Source organism: Sylvia atricapilla, chromosome 7 (genome assembly GCF_009819655.1).
Source record: "Sylvia atricapilla isolate bSylAtr1 chromosome 7, bSylAtr1.pri, whole genome shotgun sequence".
Lineage (NCBI taxonomy): Eukaryota > Metazoa > Chordata > Aves > Passeriformes > Sylviidae > Sylvia > Sylvia atricapilla.
The window spans coordinates 911,124-928,147 of NC_089146.1; the positions used below are offsets into that span (position 1 = coordinate 911,124).

The 17,024-nt window shown below is 46.2% G+C and overlaps 2 protein-coding genes across 2 annotated transcripts; both read left to right on the forward strand.

Annotated features, from left to right (window-relative positions):
* The first annotated feature begins 1,329 nt into the window (after positions 1-1,329).
* Positions 1,330-4,934, forward strand: LOC136363784 (UDP-glucuronosyltransferase 1A9-like). Its single transcript, XM_066323266.1, has 2 exons — positions 1,330-2,239; positions 4,866-4,934. The coding sequence occupies exons 1-2, from the start codon at positions 1,391-1,393 to the stop codon at positions 4,932-4,934; spliced, it is 918 nt and encodes a 305-aa protein (XP_066179363.1). The 5' UTR covers positions 1,330-1,390.
* Positions 4,935-14,155: 9,221 nt separating this feature from the next.
* Positions 14,156-15,990, forward strand: LOC136363785 (UDP-glucuronosyltransferase 1A1-like). The gene is made up of 2 exons (XM_066323267.1): positions 14,156-14,995; positions 15,979-15,990. Exons 1-2 carry the CDS (start codon positions 14,156-14,158, stop codon positions 15,988-15,990), a joined length of 852 nt encoding a protein of 283 aa, XP_066179364.1.
* The last annotated feature ends 1,034 nt before the right edge of the window (positions 15,991-17,024 follow it).

Here is a 17,024-nt window from a genome sequence, read left to right on the forward strand (position 1 = left end):
TCACAAGCACTGAGGTACTGATTAACTTCACCTGTCCCGGGATTACCTTTTCACCCACTCCTTAGGCTGAAGGTTTGGATGGAAAATTGATCCTATAGCAGGAGGGAGGGGAGGGCAGGACATTTCCATGCCAGCCCTCTCCTTTATCCCACCTCAGCAAACACCTGGGGTACCATCACAAAACACACAAATTAACTTCTTTTTTGTAAGAAAATGCTTTTTGCTAAAAAGGTCAGCTTCCCACTGGCCAGTTCCGACTGTGCTTTATAAAAATCTGAACATACTGAGTAGTTGTTCCTATGATTTTCTTTTCTTTACAGTTTAGAATAGAAGATTCAGAGGGTGTCTTAGTCTCTTTTACCACAGAGCTTCTCTCTCTTCTCTGACGCTGATAAATTTTGTTTTCTCAAAACCCATCCTGGCATAAAACTGCTCTCTGCCACCATCCCAGGAGAAATAATCAAAGGCCTTAGAAAAACAGGAAAAAATAAATAAGACTGATCTGAGGAAAACAACATGCAGTTCATTGTGGTGCACTGACTGTGGGATGAAGGGAGATGAGAGAATTGTGTGCCTGAGGGATGGAGGCTGCATGGCTGAAAATATCCTGGGGTGCATCATTTGCAATTCTGGCATCAGTGGCAATGGAGTGAGGCTGGGGAAATCACATCTGTGCCGAACCTGCCCCTTGGCTGAGTCAGGTCTGAAACCTGAGGCTGCAGTGGTTGCTAAAGCACATTTAGTGCTGGTCTTCTTCCTGGTGGGCAGGAGTTGTCAGCCACCTGAGGGCCTGTTTCCCTGGCTGGGAAACAACTCTGTAGAGTGAGAACTTGGGCGAGACAGAGAGAGTTCAGACTCTCTCAGCACCTCTTTGTGCTGGCCCTGGCACTCAGGAGATTCCTGGCAGCTCAGAAGAGCCTGAGTCTTGTCCTGAGTGTCTCCTGCGCTGTCCCTGGAGGAATCACCTGGGGATCCATGTCTCCAACATGGAGAGGCTGTTCTCATTTGTTACTGTGGGCTTGGGAGTTGTTCACACCAAGGTTGCCTCCGTGGGTCCAGGCCAAAGTGTAACACAAGACACAACAAAATGAGGGGTCCTGAGGGACCTGAGTAGCAGGTGGAGGATCTCATTGAGCACCGAGGAACTCCAATGACTCAGCATTGAAAGGGTGACCAAATCTTGGCATTCTAGTAATGGGAAAGATAAGATATACCAAGTAAGGAAAAGGCAAGATAAACCACCTACAATCTAAGGCTGTGAATCATTAACAACAGGATTATAAAAGAGCACTGTGCAACAAACCCACCCATCAGTTGCTTTCTAAAGTATCTTCAGGCCACCACCTGCAGGAGAAATCTCTTCCACGGCCCCTACTCCTACCACAGCAACATGGCTTTGAGGCTTTGCTGGGCATGGATTTCCATCCTCCTCCTTCTGCCTGGCCTCTCAGACGGAGGGAAGCTCCTGGTGGTGCCCATGGTGGGAAGCCACTGGCTGAGCATGCAGGAAGTGGTGGAGAAGCTGAGTGAGAGAGGACACGAGGTGGTGGTGCTGGTTCCTGAGGTGAGCTGGCAGATGAAGACGACGCAGGCCTACAAGGTGGTCACACACCCCGTGAGCCAGACCCTGGAAGAGCTAGATAACTCCTTCAAGGAATATGTCGCTGTGCACCTGACAGAGAAGCCTTTCCCCTTCAATTTCATGGCAATATACAAGGCCTATATGCACACTTACAACACCTTCTTTGGGCAGTGCAAGGACCTGTTCCGCAGCCAGGAGACCCTGAGGTTCCTCAACCAAAGTGGCTTTGATGCCGTCCTGACAGATCCAATCTTCATGTGTGGGACCATCCTGGCCCATCATCTCTCCCTTCCCTTTGTGTTCTTCATGAGGGGATTTGGTTGCAACCTGCACTTTGCAGCCCCACAGTGTCCAAGCCCTCCGTCCTATATCCCAAGACTGTTCAGCTTCAACTCAGACCACATGAACTTTTTCCAGAGGGTGGAAAATGCCCTGATTTCCATGTTGGAGTTTCAGTACTGCAATGATTATTATGGAGAAGCACTGAAGCTTTCCTCCGAAGTTCTTCAGAGGGATGTGTCCCTCATGGAACTTGTGAACTCCGCTGCTGTTTGGCTCCTGAGGTTTGACTTTGTCTTTGAGTACGTCAGGCCAGTGATGCCCAACATGGTCTTTGTTGGGGGGATCAACTGTGCTAAGGACAAACCACTGCCTAAGGTAATGTCCCTTTGCCTACAGACTGTACATTTCCCAATGAAAAGTCATCATCTTGTTTCAGAAAGTTTATAGCTATTGGTTTCTTGGTTTTAACCAAAGAAAAAAGGGATTTCATCTATCAGATGGAAATTCCTGTCCTCAGTGAATGTGTATTAACCACCAACCTGATTAAGTTCTAATTTCATTTTAATGGCATCTGACTGGTATTTCTTTCATTGGATCAAAAGCCCAAGAGTGATCCTTTGTTTTTAACTCCAGGCTCATCAGCATCAGTTTATTCACTGTAGTTTTGTGTTCATGACAAATTCTTCCCAAACTGGCTGTCTGTGGTAAGTTACTCCTGTTTGTGGGGGTGAAATATAAATGTCGTGATGAAATGGCAAGAAATTATCTTAGAATCGTGGATTTGGTGAAAGACACTTGAATGCAGAACTCAGATAAGTTTTCATCCCTATTCCTTGGCATCTGCTTTCACCAGAATTGTTCTGCAGGATTTTTAAAGCTATTGTAGAAATCCAAATCTATTTTGATAGTCACCATGTCTTCTCTGAAATGGTAACTGTGGACACTTCTTTCCAGGCACAAAGCAGGGCAACAATCTCTTTCCTAGGAAATTGCTCCCTCACTTCTCAATTGTGGTCACGCAATATCTCTGCACGGTATCTTTGAGCTGAGGGGCTGGGGGATTTTCTTTCTTCTTTCAGATTTCTTTTATGCTCTTTAACAGGCTTATGGAGAGCCCTGTAATCCTGATAAACAAGGCAAAGGTTAATATTATTCACTAGAATATTCAGAGAAACTTTTATCTAAGGCATTCTATCATGATAGGGCTCACAAGAGTGGGGACAGTTTGCCATTTAAGAGGCAAATTATTGCTGGTCACACAACATAGGTCTTTGCTTTTATATGCTGAAGGTGTCAGAGATGCAAAGCATTTGTAGTTTTGCTACAAGGGTAGACACATCCTGCCCTCATTTTGTCCCTGCCAGCCCCTGTCTTCAACACTCCCGAGAGGTGCAGACCACATGTTCCATACTGGGAAAAAATCTTGTGTATTTTTCACAACTTTCTTCAGTCTCCTTTTCTGACTATGTTTTTTCGCACAGCAGAGGAATTTCTCCTATTTTGCCTTTGAATAGTGCCCAGGAGCCAAGTGTAAACGAGAGTGAAGTGAGTCACAGGGGAGAAATGAAATCTACCAGCTTTACACCGGTAAAGCCCTGGGCTGGTCATTACTGTTCAGAAACATAATCCTATGAGAAGAATAAATAGTTCTTCAAATCCTATTGAACCCATTGCTCAACAGGTAAGGAAAGAAAAAGGATTACTGGGAGAGGGAGAGAGAACAAGAGATTCAAAATGCAGATTCTTTCTCAGACAAGGAATCCACAGACCTTTTTGTTACACCACTTCCATAGTTTTCCACAGGCTGGGGAATGGGGCACTGTGGTCTCATTCCAGATGAGAGCTCCTCTCTGCTGTATCTGATGTGGTCTTGTGGAGGCAGGAGCTACTCTGAGCTGAAGGAGCTCAGGATGGTGCAGAACTGGCCCTACTTATTGGCCATTGATGGAGAGATGGGAAGACTGATTCATGATCAGAATTCGATTTTACTGAGGTTTTCCAAGTCTTATATACCATTTCAGTGAAGTTACTAATTTCTACTACAGTAATTAGATTAGATGATCATACAAGCAACTCATGCATTATACAACATCTTTATCGTAGGGTGTTGATTGAATCTTTTCCCTTAAACAGGTTTTAATCTCATCTCATAAACTCAAAGTTCTGTTTGTCCTTGCCACAGGCATCCTAGTCACCAGACTAGTTATGCTAATTACGTCTGTCTTACTCTCAGACTTGTGTATTCCCACATCTCACCCTTCTGTATTAACCAAAAATACTCCATTAACAGCCTTATCGATCTGTCTCTGCACACACTGAAGCAAACAAGATATCATAACTTACACAATTAGTATTAAAATCATAACATGCATTCCTATTCTAAGAAAATCTTTTAGCCAAGGTGTCAAACCCTAGCCACTAAACAAGTTATCTAGCCAGGATCCAGATTCTACCTTTAGTTTAAACACACTATCCTTCAGCATCTGAATGCATTTATGGATATATTTTGAGTGATCAGAAAGATTCACAAATAAGCATAGCATCTGATTCAGTCCCATGGTTTTTTACTTGTTTGTTTTGATCTGTGTTGTAGAGAGAAAAGGATTCCTTTTGGCGTATTTTCTTTTTAAAGGATCAGTCAAATATAAGGCACTCACTTAATTGTTTTGTCTGCATTCCAGTTTGCAAATATGGCTGGTTTTGGATTTCCTCAATACTTGCCTCCTGAGAGTAGGGAGGTGAGGACTATCTTTTTCTTGTGCCCTGGTATAATTAAAATTTCAATGGCTGTTTGCCTGAATTACACCAAAAGGACTCCATATTATCTCTAGTTTTCACACCCTTCATCCTGACACATAGCTCAAAGTTCACAGTTTCCTACACAGGACAAAAGAACATCAGCTGCAGTCTGGGTGGGGTTCCTCCTCTTTCTCCTCTCCTTTGGACTCGGTGGAGTCGGCTGCCAGTAGAGGTTCTCAGAAAGGCTTCACGTTCTTTGCAGGAATCCAGCGAGGTCCTTTTTCTGAGGAGATACAAGCAGAACCTCTCCCCCCAAGTGATCAAGGGGTAAGGGCCCAGGATTTTACCAGATTCTGGGTCACGGATTAGTACTGGTGGTTTTTCCTTGCAGGAAAGCGATGTGGATGATGCAAAATGCCTAGTCATGGGAGGATTCAAGTTTGTTACTGAACAGTTTAAGAAATTAAAAACGTATAGGGCTTTGCATAACCTTTCAGCAGGGGTGTCTCCAGCTCCCCCCTTTTGTTGTATGAGAAGGCGTTTGAGACCTTCAGTGAGATAACCTGGGAGGTTGGAATGTGACCTAATATGCATAACAAAGGAAGGATCCGTCCTCTTGTCTAACAGAGTAACCAGCAGTTTCAACCAGGAAAAAAGAGTGTCATTTTTAACATTTTTCAGAACAGAATTTTCTGCTCTTTGAACAATACCTGAAACATACACGGAGTCAGTAATCAGATTAAAAGGTGTACTGAACTTCTTAAACACTCTGACCACAGCGGCTAATTCCACTATTTGTGGAGACCCTTCAACAACAGCAATATCAGATTGCCAGATTCCAGTTCCAGAGTCTTTCCATACAATCACTGATTTATGGCTTTTCCCAGAACCATCTGTGAATATTGTCATAGCTCGCAAAGGAGTCTCACTTCTCTTTGGCTTAGGGGGTGAGTTAAAGCAAGAACTTAACAATTTGTGTTTAGGTGGATGGATAGATATCTGTCCTGGGTAATATGCTAAAGCAATTTGCAATTTTTCAGACATCTGTAGCAACCAATTCAAATAAAACATAGTGAGAGGCAGAAAGATACAATCAAAATCTTTCCCAGCCAAGGAGGTCAGCCTTTGACAAGCCTTGATAATTAACATAGCCATAAGTTCATCCTGCATGGAAATAGTCCTGGGCATATTATTAGGCAAAAAAGACCCATTCAATGATTAGTAAAGGGTCTGCTTTTTCCGAGTCCCACTGAAATATTAAAGCATGGGGTTGCTTGCTGGGGTTCAGAACGATTAACCACTATGGTAATTCAGGAGCCCAACGGGCTGATTGTCTCTGAGAGATAGCATCAGCCACTTTCTGAAGCGCAATCTGTGCTTCTTTGTTTAAATGCCTAGGCGATAAAAGGTTGGGCTCTCCCCTCAAGAGGGCAAACAATGGCTCTAAATCTGCATTTGAAATCCCAAGCAGGGGACAAACCCAATTTATTGTTCCCAGCAGTTTCTGTGCATCATGTAAAGTTTTGATTTCAGTTGAAATTTGCAAGAGTTGTGCCTAAATAGAATGCATGCTTATTCGCCAGCCCAAATATTTCCAGGGAGATATCTTTTGAACCTTCTCAGAAGCCATGATCAGGCCCGCGGATGTAACAGCTTGGCAGACCGCTGGCATTGCTTCCTCCACACAAACCACAGTTTCTGCAGAGATGAGGATATCATCCATATAATGATACAACAGAACATCAGGCATTTTTTCCCGTACTGGACTCAGAATTTTTGCCACATACCATTGGCATATGGTCGGGCTGTGTCGCAATCCTTGAGGCAGTACTAACCAATGATATCGATCAAGCGGTGCCTGCATATTAATGCTTGGCACAGAAAAGCTAAATTTGAGTGCATCATCTGGATGCAGTGGTATATCAAAAAAGCAATCCTTTAAATCAATCACTATTAGATGCCAATTTCTAAGGATCATAGAAGGAGAAGGGAGCCCTGGTTGTAGGGGCCCCATTCCCTCAATTGCCTCATTTATTTTCCTCAAGTCATGCAACAGCCTCCACCCCCTAGACCGCTTTTTAATTATGAACATGGGTGAATTCCAGGGACTATTTGATGGGATTATATGTCCCTTTTTTAGCTGTTCTTGTACAAGTTTCTGTAATACGCGCAATTTTTCTAATGACATGGGCCATTGATCCACCCAAACGGGATTGGAGGTTTTCCAGGTTAGTTTGGGGGTGTCGCGCGCACCAATGACCCTTATGCAAAATTTGACTGCATGAAAATCCCCCACTGTGATAAAACATCTCTCCCCCACTAGATTAGGGGAGCTGAAACCACAAAGGGTCTGACCATGGCTACTCTCCTCTCAGGCCCTATAATTTGCACCAAGTATTGGCTGTGGTAGCTTTGACTGTTCCCACCCACCCCTGAAAGGACTTGGGGGACCGGCATCAATGACCAATCATTAGGCCATTGACTTCGAGAGATAAGACTAATGTCTGCGCCTGTATCAATAAGTCCGGTTAAAATTAACTCCTTGCCTTTCAGAGACACTTTGCATTGGCATGTGGAACACTGAGAAGTGATACAGTTGTGTCCAGAAAATCTGTGGCACCCCTGTGGAACCAAACCCGCCCCCCCTCTGTGTAGCTATCGAGGGTGCGGACAAAGGGGCTGTCGAAAAAAGTACAAGCTGAGCAATTTTGCTGCCTGCGGGGATCACGCAGGGGGGCTGTGGCGTCCAAGCCATAATTTTTATTTCCCCAACTGCATCAGAGTCAATGACTCCTAGCAAAACAAATAGACCTGTTACTGAGGTAGAAGATCTACCTAAGAGCAAAGCATGGTAGCCCTGTGGCAAAGGACCACCAATTCCCGTGGGGAGACAAAATACAGGGCTGTGGGTTAACGTTACTGTGTTGCTGGTTGATATGTCCAACCCGGCGCTTCCTGGAGTGGCTGCCCGTAGTTCTGGGATGGTCCAAGTGGTGGGGGCTGGGCTGGCTGGAAACTGAAGGGTGGTTCTGGCAGCTGTGCCTGGGGAGGCTGTGGAACTTGTGTCTTCACGCGTCGCCATCCCGCGCTGCGAGATGAGTTTCCCTGCAAAGGCTGCCCATTTTTGTGAAATTTAGAGCGACAGGAATTAGCAAAGTGAGGACCCTTCTGGCAGCGAGGGCACACATTCGGTGTTTTTCTTTTTGCGCCTTTCGGCAGTCTTTTATAATGTGTCCCGGGCTCCCCGCAGCCGAAACAAACCGACTGCTTTCTGGGCAATATTTTTAAAGCGGTAAAGGCATCAGCTATACCTTGCCCCACAGCTTGGTAAGTAACTGCTGTTGTGTGCTGCAATGTCCCCAGGCGATTGCAGGCCTCAATCATTTGTAGCAATGTGAGCTCTGGTTCTGGAGGCAAAGTTTTTAAAAGACATTTGCAATCCTCATTAACATTTTCAACAGAAAGTTTCAGTAGTACAACTTCCCTGGCTTGATCATTATCAATTTGTCTTTCCAGAGTTTGTTTCAGTCTGTCCACAAACTGCATATAGGGTTCTTGTGGAGCTTGCTTAATATTTATGAAGGATTGTTGCGGGGTTTTGGCATCAGGCACTTTGAGAAATGCATACCTGGCTGCCTCAGTGATTCCTTCCAGGGCTTCCCTCGGTAAGGCAGCCTGGCCATTAGGATCAGTATGCATCCCCTCACCAGCCAATTGGTCAATAGTTAAGGCAGCTAGGGCTTGGGTTGCATGCCCTGCATATGTTAAAATTAAGTTTCCCAGTCTTTTTTTCCATTGTGCCATGAATATTGCATATTGCGTTGGGGTGAGCAAAAGGTTTGCCAAGAATTTAACGTCATGAGGAGTCATCAGGTGGGTAGTGAAGGTTGCTCTTAGTAAATTACTGAAGTAAGGGGATCCCAAACCATATTCTGTCACTGTACAGCGCAGTTCCTTAATTTCCGAGTGGTCTAAGGGCTCCCATCGTGGATTCCACCCCCTGGGGCCGAGTTGCACGGGGGGCTACAAAGATTTCTGCCGCAGTTTCAAAGTCTCTGTCCTTAAGGGCTCTCTTTTTTATCCGTAACCAATTCTTATGCATATTTGGAGGGAATAGGTCCGGATCTTTTTCGGGGCTGGGGTTGAAAGGCTCCCCGTCGCTACTAGAGTCACTGTCCCCATAATCCATTAACGTTTGGCGGCTCTGCGGTCGCTGGTGGGATAGCGGCAAGGCTACAGGTGGAGTCTGTGCTGTATCCCTGGCTTTCGTCAGGGAGGGGGTGCAGACGGGAGAGGGAGCATGGGACCTGGGCCGATCAGGGTTAACCACGGCTGCAGGGATCCTCTCTGCGGTTGCCTCACAGGTTACCTCGTCTCCTCCCTCTTTTTTAATCGCGTCCATGACCGCCCTCCAAGCAGGGAGCAGGCGAAGCTCTGGCTCATGGCCAGGCAGCGTAGCCAGGTCGTAGAGTTTTACACTGACCTTGTCCCAGTAGCAGAGAGTAAAAATAGAGGAAGCAGTGGTATCGGGAAATATGCGTGACACCCATCGTACAAGTGACTCAAGGTCTCTCTTAGGGATGGGGGATCCATGCTTGCTTAGGAGGCGTAGCATCGTTTCATAGACGTCTCTCTCAGTGGACATTCCCTGTCTCATATTTTCAGTTCCCCTGGCTCACCTGTCACATCGCAGCGTACAGGGATTGCGTGCCCAAACACGGTTCTTTCACCGTCACGATCAGTTCCAGGGGCGTTGCCGATTGCCGTCAGATAGACGGTTCTTTTCCAGGCACAGGGAACACCAATTATCGGTGATTGATGGAGAGACGGGAAGACTGATTCATGATCAGAATTCGATTTCACCAAGGTTTTCCAAGTCTTATATACGATTTCAGTGAAGTTAATAATTTCTACTACAATAATTAGGTTAGAAGATCATACAAGCAACTCATGCATTATAAAACATCTTCCTCGTAGGGGGTTGATTGAATCTTTTCCCTTAAACAGGTTTTAATCTCATCTACTCATAAGCTCAAAGTTGCATTTGTCATTGCCACGGCATCCTAGTCACCAGACTACTTATGCTAAATAAGTCTGTCTTACTCTCAGACTTCTGTATTCCCACACCTACTTACCTTATCCAACTGGAAATCGAATCCTAAATTGTGTAAGGATCATCCAGAGGTTGTGGGAGAACATGAGCCAAAGGGCAGGGCCTGGGGGAACACAAACTGCACTTGCACCCTGACTAAGCTGCCTCAGGCTGATTTCCTCTTGTCCTGTACATCTTTTACATGGGCATCTGTCTCAGCAGCAAGTACACCTTCATTAACAGGCAAAGAAATCCCAAATTTCCAACTCCTCAAGTGTCTGGAAGTTCAACACAAGGCTTGCAGAAAGCAGAGCCAGTATCTTGACTCGAGAATTACCTGAAGGCTGGCATGGTAACATTGGAAATGAACAAAAACTGTGAGGCCTCAGGCACTCTGGTGACAATCTCACCTTTCACCAGAGTTAATGCAAAGTTGCTTTTTTGGCCAGCTTAGAAAGCCAAAATTAGTATGATTTAATTAAACCAAAGTTCAGGAATTTAGGCTAAAGCCACGTCTCAAAGTTTCCCGTTTTTTTTTTCTAACCTAAACCTCCCAGTACTGATTTCAACAACTAGTTGACTGGAACCATTAAATTTACCCCAGGTTTGAGTAGGTCGCTACTCAAATGAAAGAAAGAGTGTATCTGAATAAGCACCTTTTTCTCACCAGCACAGGTCCTGCGTTAACACCCTTTCCTTTTCACAAGGTTTCTATTTGTGGCTTAGGAAAGAGCTGCCCTGGAAATGATCTGTGTTCTGTGATTTGCTTCTTGCTCTCACAAATATTTCGATTCCTTTCCAACTCATATAATTGCTCTTATGGGTTGTTCCATCTCAAAAGATAGTGTATCTCCACACTGTGAAAAACCTGAGGGGGCATCAGGCAGGTTCCTGTCAGCAGCCACCAACCTGCATTTCCCAGATGCTGCTTAGCACCAACAAAAGGGTCTGGCTTTAATGACACAAGGATTCCTCCATGGACAAGCCTGATCCTTCAAACCAGGGAAATCAAGTTACACAGAATCACAGGCTGGTTTGGGTTGGAATGAATTTTAAGGCTCATCCCATTCCACCTCCTGCCATAGACGGGGACATCTGCCATTATGCCAGGTTTCTCCAAGCCCTGTCCAGCCTGGCCTGGGACACTTGCAGGGATCCACAGTTTTGCTGGGCATCATCCCCACACTTTGGAGCTGAGCGACCTCTTCTTTCTTGCAGGACCCAGAGCCTAAGTGGGTCAACAATCTCACCTCGCAGTAGGGAAGCAAATCGAGTGCATGAAACCAACACTTCCAGGCTGCCACAACCAATATTGGCTGTTTTTGCTTTTGTTTCAGTGGTCCTGAGAGTATTTGTTTGCTACTCTTTTTCCTTAGTGCCACTCAGAAATCCACACATCGCCGCCTGTCCCACTTACAGGTCTGAGAAAGTTTTAGTACCTTTTGGAGCTGGAACAATCATAGGGTGAGGGGCCCAATTTCTGCAGAGCTGCTCCATCACTCCCTGCCAGCTCCAAGAGACTCCCTGGAATAACCTACACAAGCTTTCTCACTTCGGGGAGGAAAACAAACCTACAGGCCGGGCTCAACCAAGCCTTGATGTCCTTTAGTAAGCGGTGGGGAAGGCTTTCTTCCAAGCAGGCACCAGGCTCTCTCACATTTGGAATCCTAAGTTCCTCAGCTCCTTTTTTGCACATAAAACAGGAGCTGGTAATGAGCACCACACCCTTCAGAGCTAAGTGTGGTCCAGGTGCCCTTTGCTACTCATCATGAAAAACAAACACATAGAAACTTATCTGTTGCTTTGAAAAATGAGTCTGGCTGTTAATTTTCTCAGTAATAATTACCCAGCTTACATCTGACCTCAGCTGATCCTGTGCTAACCTTAGAACTTCATCCTTTCTTTCTCTTTCCCCCACTTTATCTTGAATTTCTCTTGCCCTTCCTGTTGCTGCTTCACATTTCGCAGAGTTTTCACTCTGATGGTCCAGTGCAAAAAGTAGGGAGTCTGTGGGGTCCATGAGAAGGTGTGGCCTATCAAGAGTCTGTTTCTGTTATAGTCAAGGGAAATGAGCTTCTTTCTTTGTTTTCAGCCGAGTGGTTTTGCCATTGAAAATCTGACTGAGGCCAGAGTAGAAAACACACCAAGCAGCAACTTGCAAGTTAATTTGGTCACCTCCTGTCACAGCAGTTGCAATAAACTCTTTGCATCCAGATATCCTGCATTTAATGAGAATTAATTATTTGTACCTCTGTTAAGTCTCCTTCTTTCAGTCTGTGCTGTCTCTCACCTCTCCTGTGCTGGCCCTCTCCAGAAATTTGTTTTCCATGTCTAAGGATGGTTCTTCCATGTCCAGTGTGACAGAGTGGAGCTACTCGCAGGCAGCCACAGCATCCTTTGGGTGTCATGAGACAAATCCCTTTGCCTAAGGCTGTAAGGATTTGTTTCTCTCAACTGAGGATGCTGGGAGTCCCACCACCATTTATAAAAAGAAGGGAAAAACTTTGTGTTGATGATAGCTTCTCATTACAAGGACTTCTTCCTTAGCACCATCCCAATGGCTTTGCCCTGGCACTGCTTTTACTTGTAAAATGACACAACATCTCTGCAGGGGGATTAGTGGAAGGTGTCACACTTCGTCCTAGATTTTGTCTTGCTCACAATACATGAAAAGGGTTTTCAACACAGCAGCCAAAGACCAAATCTCTTTTTCTGTGTCCCTGGGCCAGCCTCCTTTCCCTTTGATTGCCCTGAACCCATCTATAGGTCAACTTTTTGGTGTAATGCCAGGAAGAAAAAAGCCAAATGGGATTGTTCTCCTCAGGTTTGGGATTGTCTTGGTTTGGGAAGACAGGTATCTGCCAGGGAAAGCTGGAGCTTCCCTTGGAATGGAGAATGTAAACCACCACCACCACCACCACCACCTTTTTTTCCAATTATAATTTTTCAGTTAAAAAGCTTTTAGGCAAAAGATTTTGGAAATAGAAATAGCAGTTCTTTACTAGTATGTATAACAAAGCAAACAAAGAAACAAAAACAACTACAGCATTGATAACAAAAACAGTACCAAGAACTTCGAGGACTTTGCTTCACAAAAACCCAGGGCTGTTTGGTCTCACTGCCTCTGCAGGATCTTGAGAGCACCAAGCTGGGAACAGTGGAAAAGTCCCGGGCTGGTAGCTGGAGTGGCAGGATGTCCCAGCAGGGCAGGGGCAGGATGTCCTGGCAGAAATGGGCAGGGTGTCCCTGCAGGGCAGGGATTGCAGTGTCACTCTGTAGAAGAAGAGCAGCGCTGATGGAACTACGATGGCAGGGCAGGGATGGCCCAGCTCTCGCAGAGCGGTAGAGAAGCTCAGAATTCCTGGGCGAGCAGATGATGGCAGATTTCTCAAGACTGGACTCCTCCAACGACAGTAAAATCCTCCAGCAGGAGTACCAACCCAGCCGTGCTTTCTCCCTGAATGCCGAAAACCAGAGAGACAGGCTGCTTGAAGCTCTGTCCTTTACCTGCCTCAAACACCCACCCCCCCTCCGAGCTTTGACCACACCTTTGTTCTGTTAAATAGTCTTAAGTACGACATTTAGTCTCCTTGGTAACTTATGGGGAAAAAATTCTTTAGAGTAAAAAGGAACGAAACCTAACCCCCAACAGGGATTGCATGGTACATCCTGGTGGCTGTGCCATCTTTGTAAGAAACGCAGGTTTGGCTGCTGCCAGGAGCTGGGAATTCAACATCAGCCTCGTGTCCTCAGGAATGGAGTTCCATCCATTCTCTGGGTGTATTTTTACTATTCTCTCGCCGTGTATTCACCAGGTCAATTGTTTTACCACGATTATTGTTAACATGGTCTCCCTGCTCTTGGTGTCACGAACACAGCGCTGACAGTGACTTAGTGCTGACCAATGTCGAAGTTAAACATGAACAAAAAGTACAAATGTTTTTCTAACATTTTCTTTCCCTTTTACAAACATAGGCAAAGTCACAGGCTAATCACAACTGTATTGGGAAGTTAAATATTAATTTCTGTAGCAAACAGATTCCCAGCTTAGTCTGCATGGATCCTTATATAAAAGACTGCCTGGATCCCTCTAGAGCAGAATCCTCTGCATGGGTTTTCCCTGCATTTTGTCATGAGACCTTGGGTGTGGTAGGCAGGTGGCAAGAAGTGCCACAAATCTGGGGTCCTGCTGAGGGAAGAAGATGGCACTGAGGTAATAATCTTAGCATGGTGTGTGTGAAGGTGACACACCTTTATTGACTCATGCAAAGCCACCTTTGAAGTCCAAACCTACACTGATTCTTTCCTAATCATTTATTGCTTTCTGTGACCTTGTTGCAAAGGTCCGAGGACCTGAAATGGGAGGCAAGTCAAAAGGCAAGAGGTGGAGCACAGCTACAAAAGCTGGCAAAGCACCCCTGGCCTCTCTGGTGCGAGGGTTCCTCTGCACAGACCGCACCATGCTGGTGGCACTGCTTCTCCCTTTCTTGTGCCTCCTGAGCCCGGCTGCTGCTGGGAAGCTGCTGGTGATCCCCATGGAGGGCAGCCACTGGCTCAGCATGAAAAAAGTGCTGCTCGAGCTGAGCAAGAGAGGGCACGAAATCGTGGTCATTGCACCCGACAACAAAATCCTGATCGATTCAACAGATGTCTATGAGCTGAAAACCTACCCTGTGCCATTGATGAAGGAGGTTGTGGAAGAACACGTACGCACCCTTACTGCTAAATCTTTCAGCCAAGAGCCTTTCCTGGTGAGATTCTGGAAGCTTTTGCTAGAGTACCGGCAGAGCGGGACCATCTTTCATGCTTCCTGCAAGTCCTTGCTGTACAACCAAGAGCTGATGAAGTACATCGGAGACAGTCACTTCGATGGCCTACTCACGGATCCCGTGTCACCTTGTGGGCAGATCATTGCCCTGCATTTCTCCATCCCCAGTGTTTTCTTCCTGCGGATGGTTCCGTGTGCCTTGGAGGTTCGTGCGGCTCAGGGCCCAGACCCGCCGTCCTACGTCCCACGCATGTTCTCACAATACACCGACCACATGACCTTCTCCGAGAGGGTGAAGAACTTCCTGATTGCCCTTTCCGAGTCCTTCATCTGCAATATTGCCTATTCTCCATTTGAAGATCTGGCCTCAGAGTTCCTCCAAAAACCCATGACAATGACAGATCTTTTAAGTCATGGATCCATCTGGCTGAGGCGAATCGACTTTGTCTTTGAGTATCCCATGCCTGTCATGCCCAACATGGTTTTCATTGGAGGCATCCACTGTGGAGAGAAGAAGAAGCCATTATCTCAGGTCAGTGGCTGGCTGGAGAGATTGTGGCAGTGTGATGGTTTTAGTTCAAAACCAGGCAGATACATGCATTTATGTAGTGGGTTCATGTTCACCAATTGCTGTTTCTCAAAATTAGTGTAGTGGCTTGGTTGTCTACCAGAATCATTTACTCTTTTTCCCTGTGAGATAGGACCAGGAGAGAAGCAAAGCAGGCTCAAATCTTAAAGGTATAAAGCCAGGTTTATTAACAAAGCTACAAGAAAGAAAGAAAATTACTAAGAATCAGAATGAAACTTTCAAAACATTTCTCGTCCCCCCATACTGAAAGTCAATTCATTTTCCCACTGACAGCATTAAGAGACAAAACCTGGGATTATCAGCCAGCTTCACCACTTTAAAATAGTCTTTCATCAGTTCTTAGGAAGAGGAGCCTCTCCTAGAACGCCCATGGAGACATTGCCACAAGAAGCAGTTCTCTGGTGGCTCCCATGTCACAAGTCTGCAGCCACCCAGGGAATTCTGCAAACACTGACGTCCCTCCCATTTGGCAGCCTTCCCACAGCTGCACTCATGGGCGTATCAGCTTATTTTAGGCTACAGTTCTAGAATGACTAGTTCTAGTCATTCTAGTATGCAACAAAAGTTCTCTTCATCTATCTCAAAATCACCTTCATCTCAAGAAACAGAAGTCTTCTTTATTTACCTGGGGGCAGAGGGCTTAATTTCTCTTTATCCTTCTCTGTTCAAAATTCTCCATTGGATCTCAGCTGTATCACTCCACGGCTATGACTAGAACTTTGCATCTCCCTAAAAAGCATTTTGTAAGCCACAGGAATATTTTTGTCCATTTTTCCATGGCCTCACAACAGAAGTCCAGCCCAAACTAGGACACTCCTCGCTCTTCTTCCCACCTAGGACTTTTACATGCGCTCTCTCTCTCCACTGATTTAGTCTTGTGCTGTGACTCTCCATGTCTTAATTGCTCTGTCTTCTCTCTCTCTCAGAGTGAGGATTAGTGCTTTGCAAGTTTTGTCTGTGAAGCAAAGAGTGAACACCTTGCCCAGGTCTGCAGATGGCCATGGGATCTCTGCTTGGCGGCGGCCGCTCTGGCTGCATGGCTGTTTCTGGTCCCTGCCACATTCAGTTCCAGTCGTGGGGCTGCTTTCTGTGCAGGGCTACAGGGCTGCCTCTGTTCTCAGCCCTGTGACTGTCAGGATGAGCAGGATGTCTCTGGGGCTCGCAGCTGGAGCAGAGTCCGGCTCAGCCGTGGTTGGAACTTGGCGGCAGCAGACTCTCAGCCGAGCCGTGCCAAGGGCTGTGCCAGCCGGGCTGCAGCTCAGTGGCAGGAATGTTTTAACAGCCGCTTTGAACCCGACCATGGCGGGGACGGGGCCTCTTCTCCTCCACTCCCCCTGCCCTGCAATCACTGTCCCGGCAGGCTTCCCGGGAAAGGCCTGGCCCGGGAAAGGCTGGACAGCCCGGCCACCCCCGGCCCGGGGCAAGGAGGGAGCCGGGCTGCCTTCTTACCTCTTCTGAGGCTGGAACGAAAAAGTGTTCTTCTTAGGACTGCCCTGATTTTTAACCCTGTGTGTTCGCAGAGGCGTGTCACCTTTCTAATGGCTGTTTTAGCTGTCAATTTTCATGCCTAGTAATTAGTTGGTTTGGCTATAACTTCCTCGGAAGAATCACTTCCTTGCTAAACCACCAGCGGTGGTCACACACCTGCATGATCCAAGTCAGGTATTTGATAGGGATGTCTCTTATCTGTCTTGGAGGGAGACTATTTTGAAGTGGTGGCACAAGGGCAATTACTTTAAGCCAGAGAAAAGGATTAGATGGGATATTGGGAAGAAATTCTGCCCTGTGAGGATGACATGGCGCTGGCACAGGTTGCCCAGAGAAGCTGTGGCTGCCCTACCCCTGGAACTGTCCCAGGCCATTTTGGATGGGGCTTGAAGCAAGCTGGGATTAGATGAAAGTGTTGCTGGCAGTGATTTTTTTGGGTTTTTTTTTCCTAATATCCACTCTGAACATCACCTGGCACAATTTG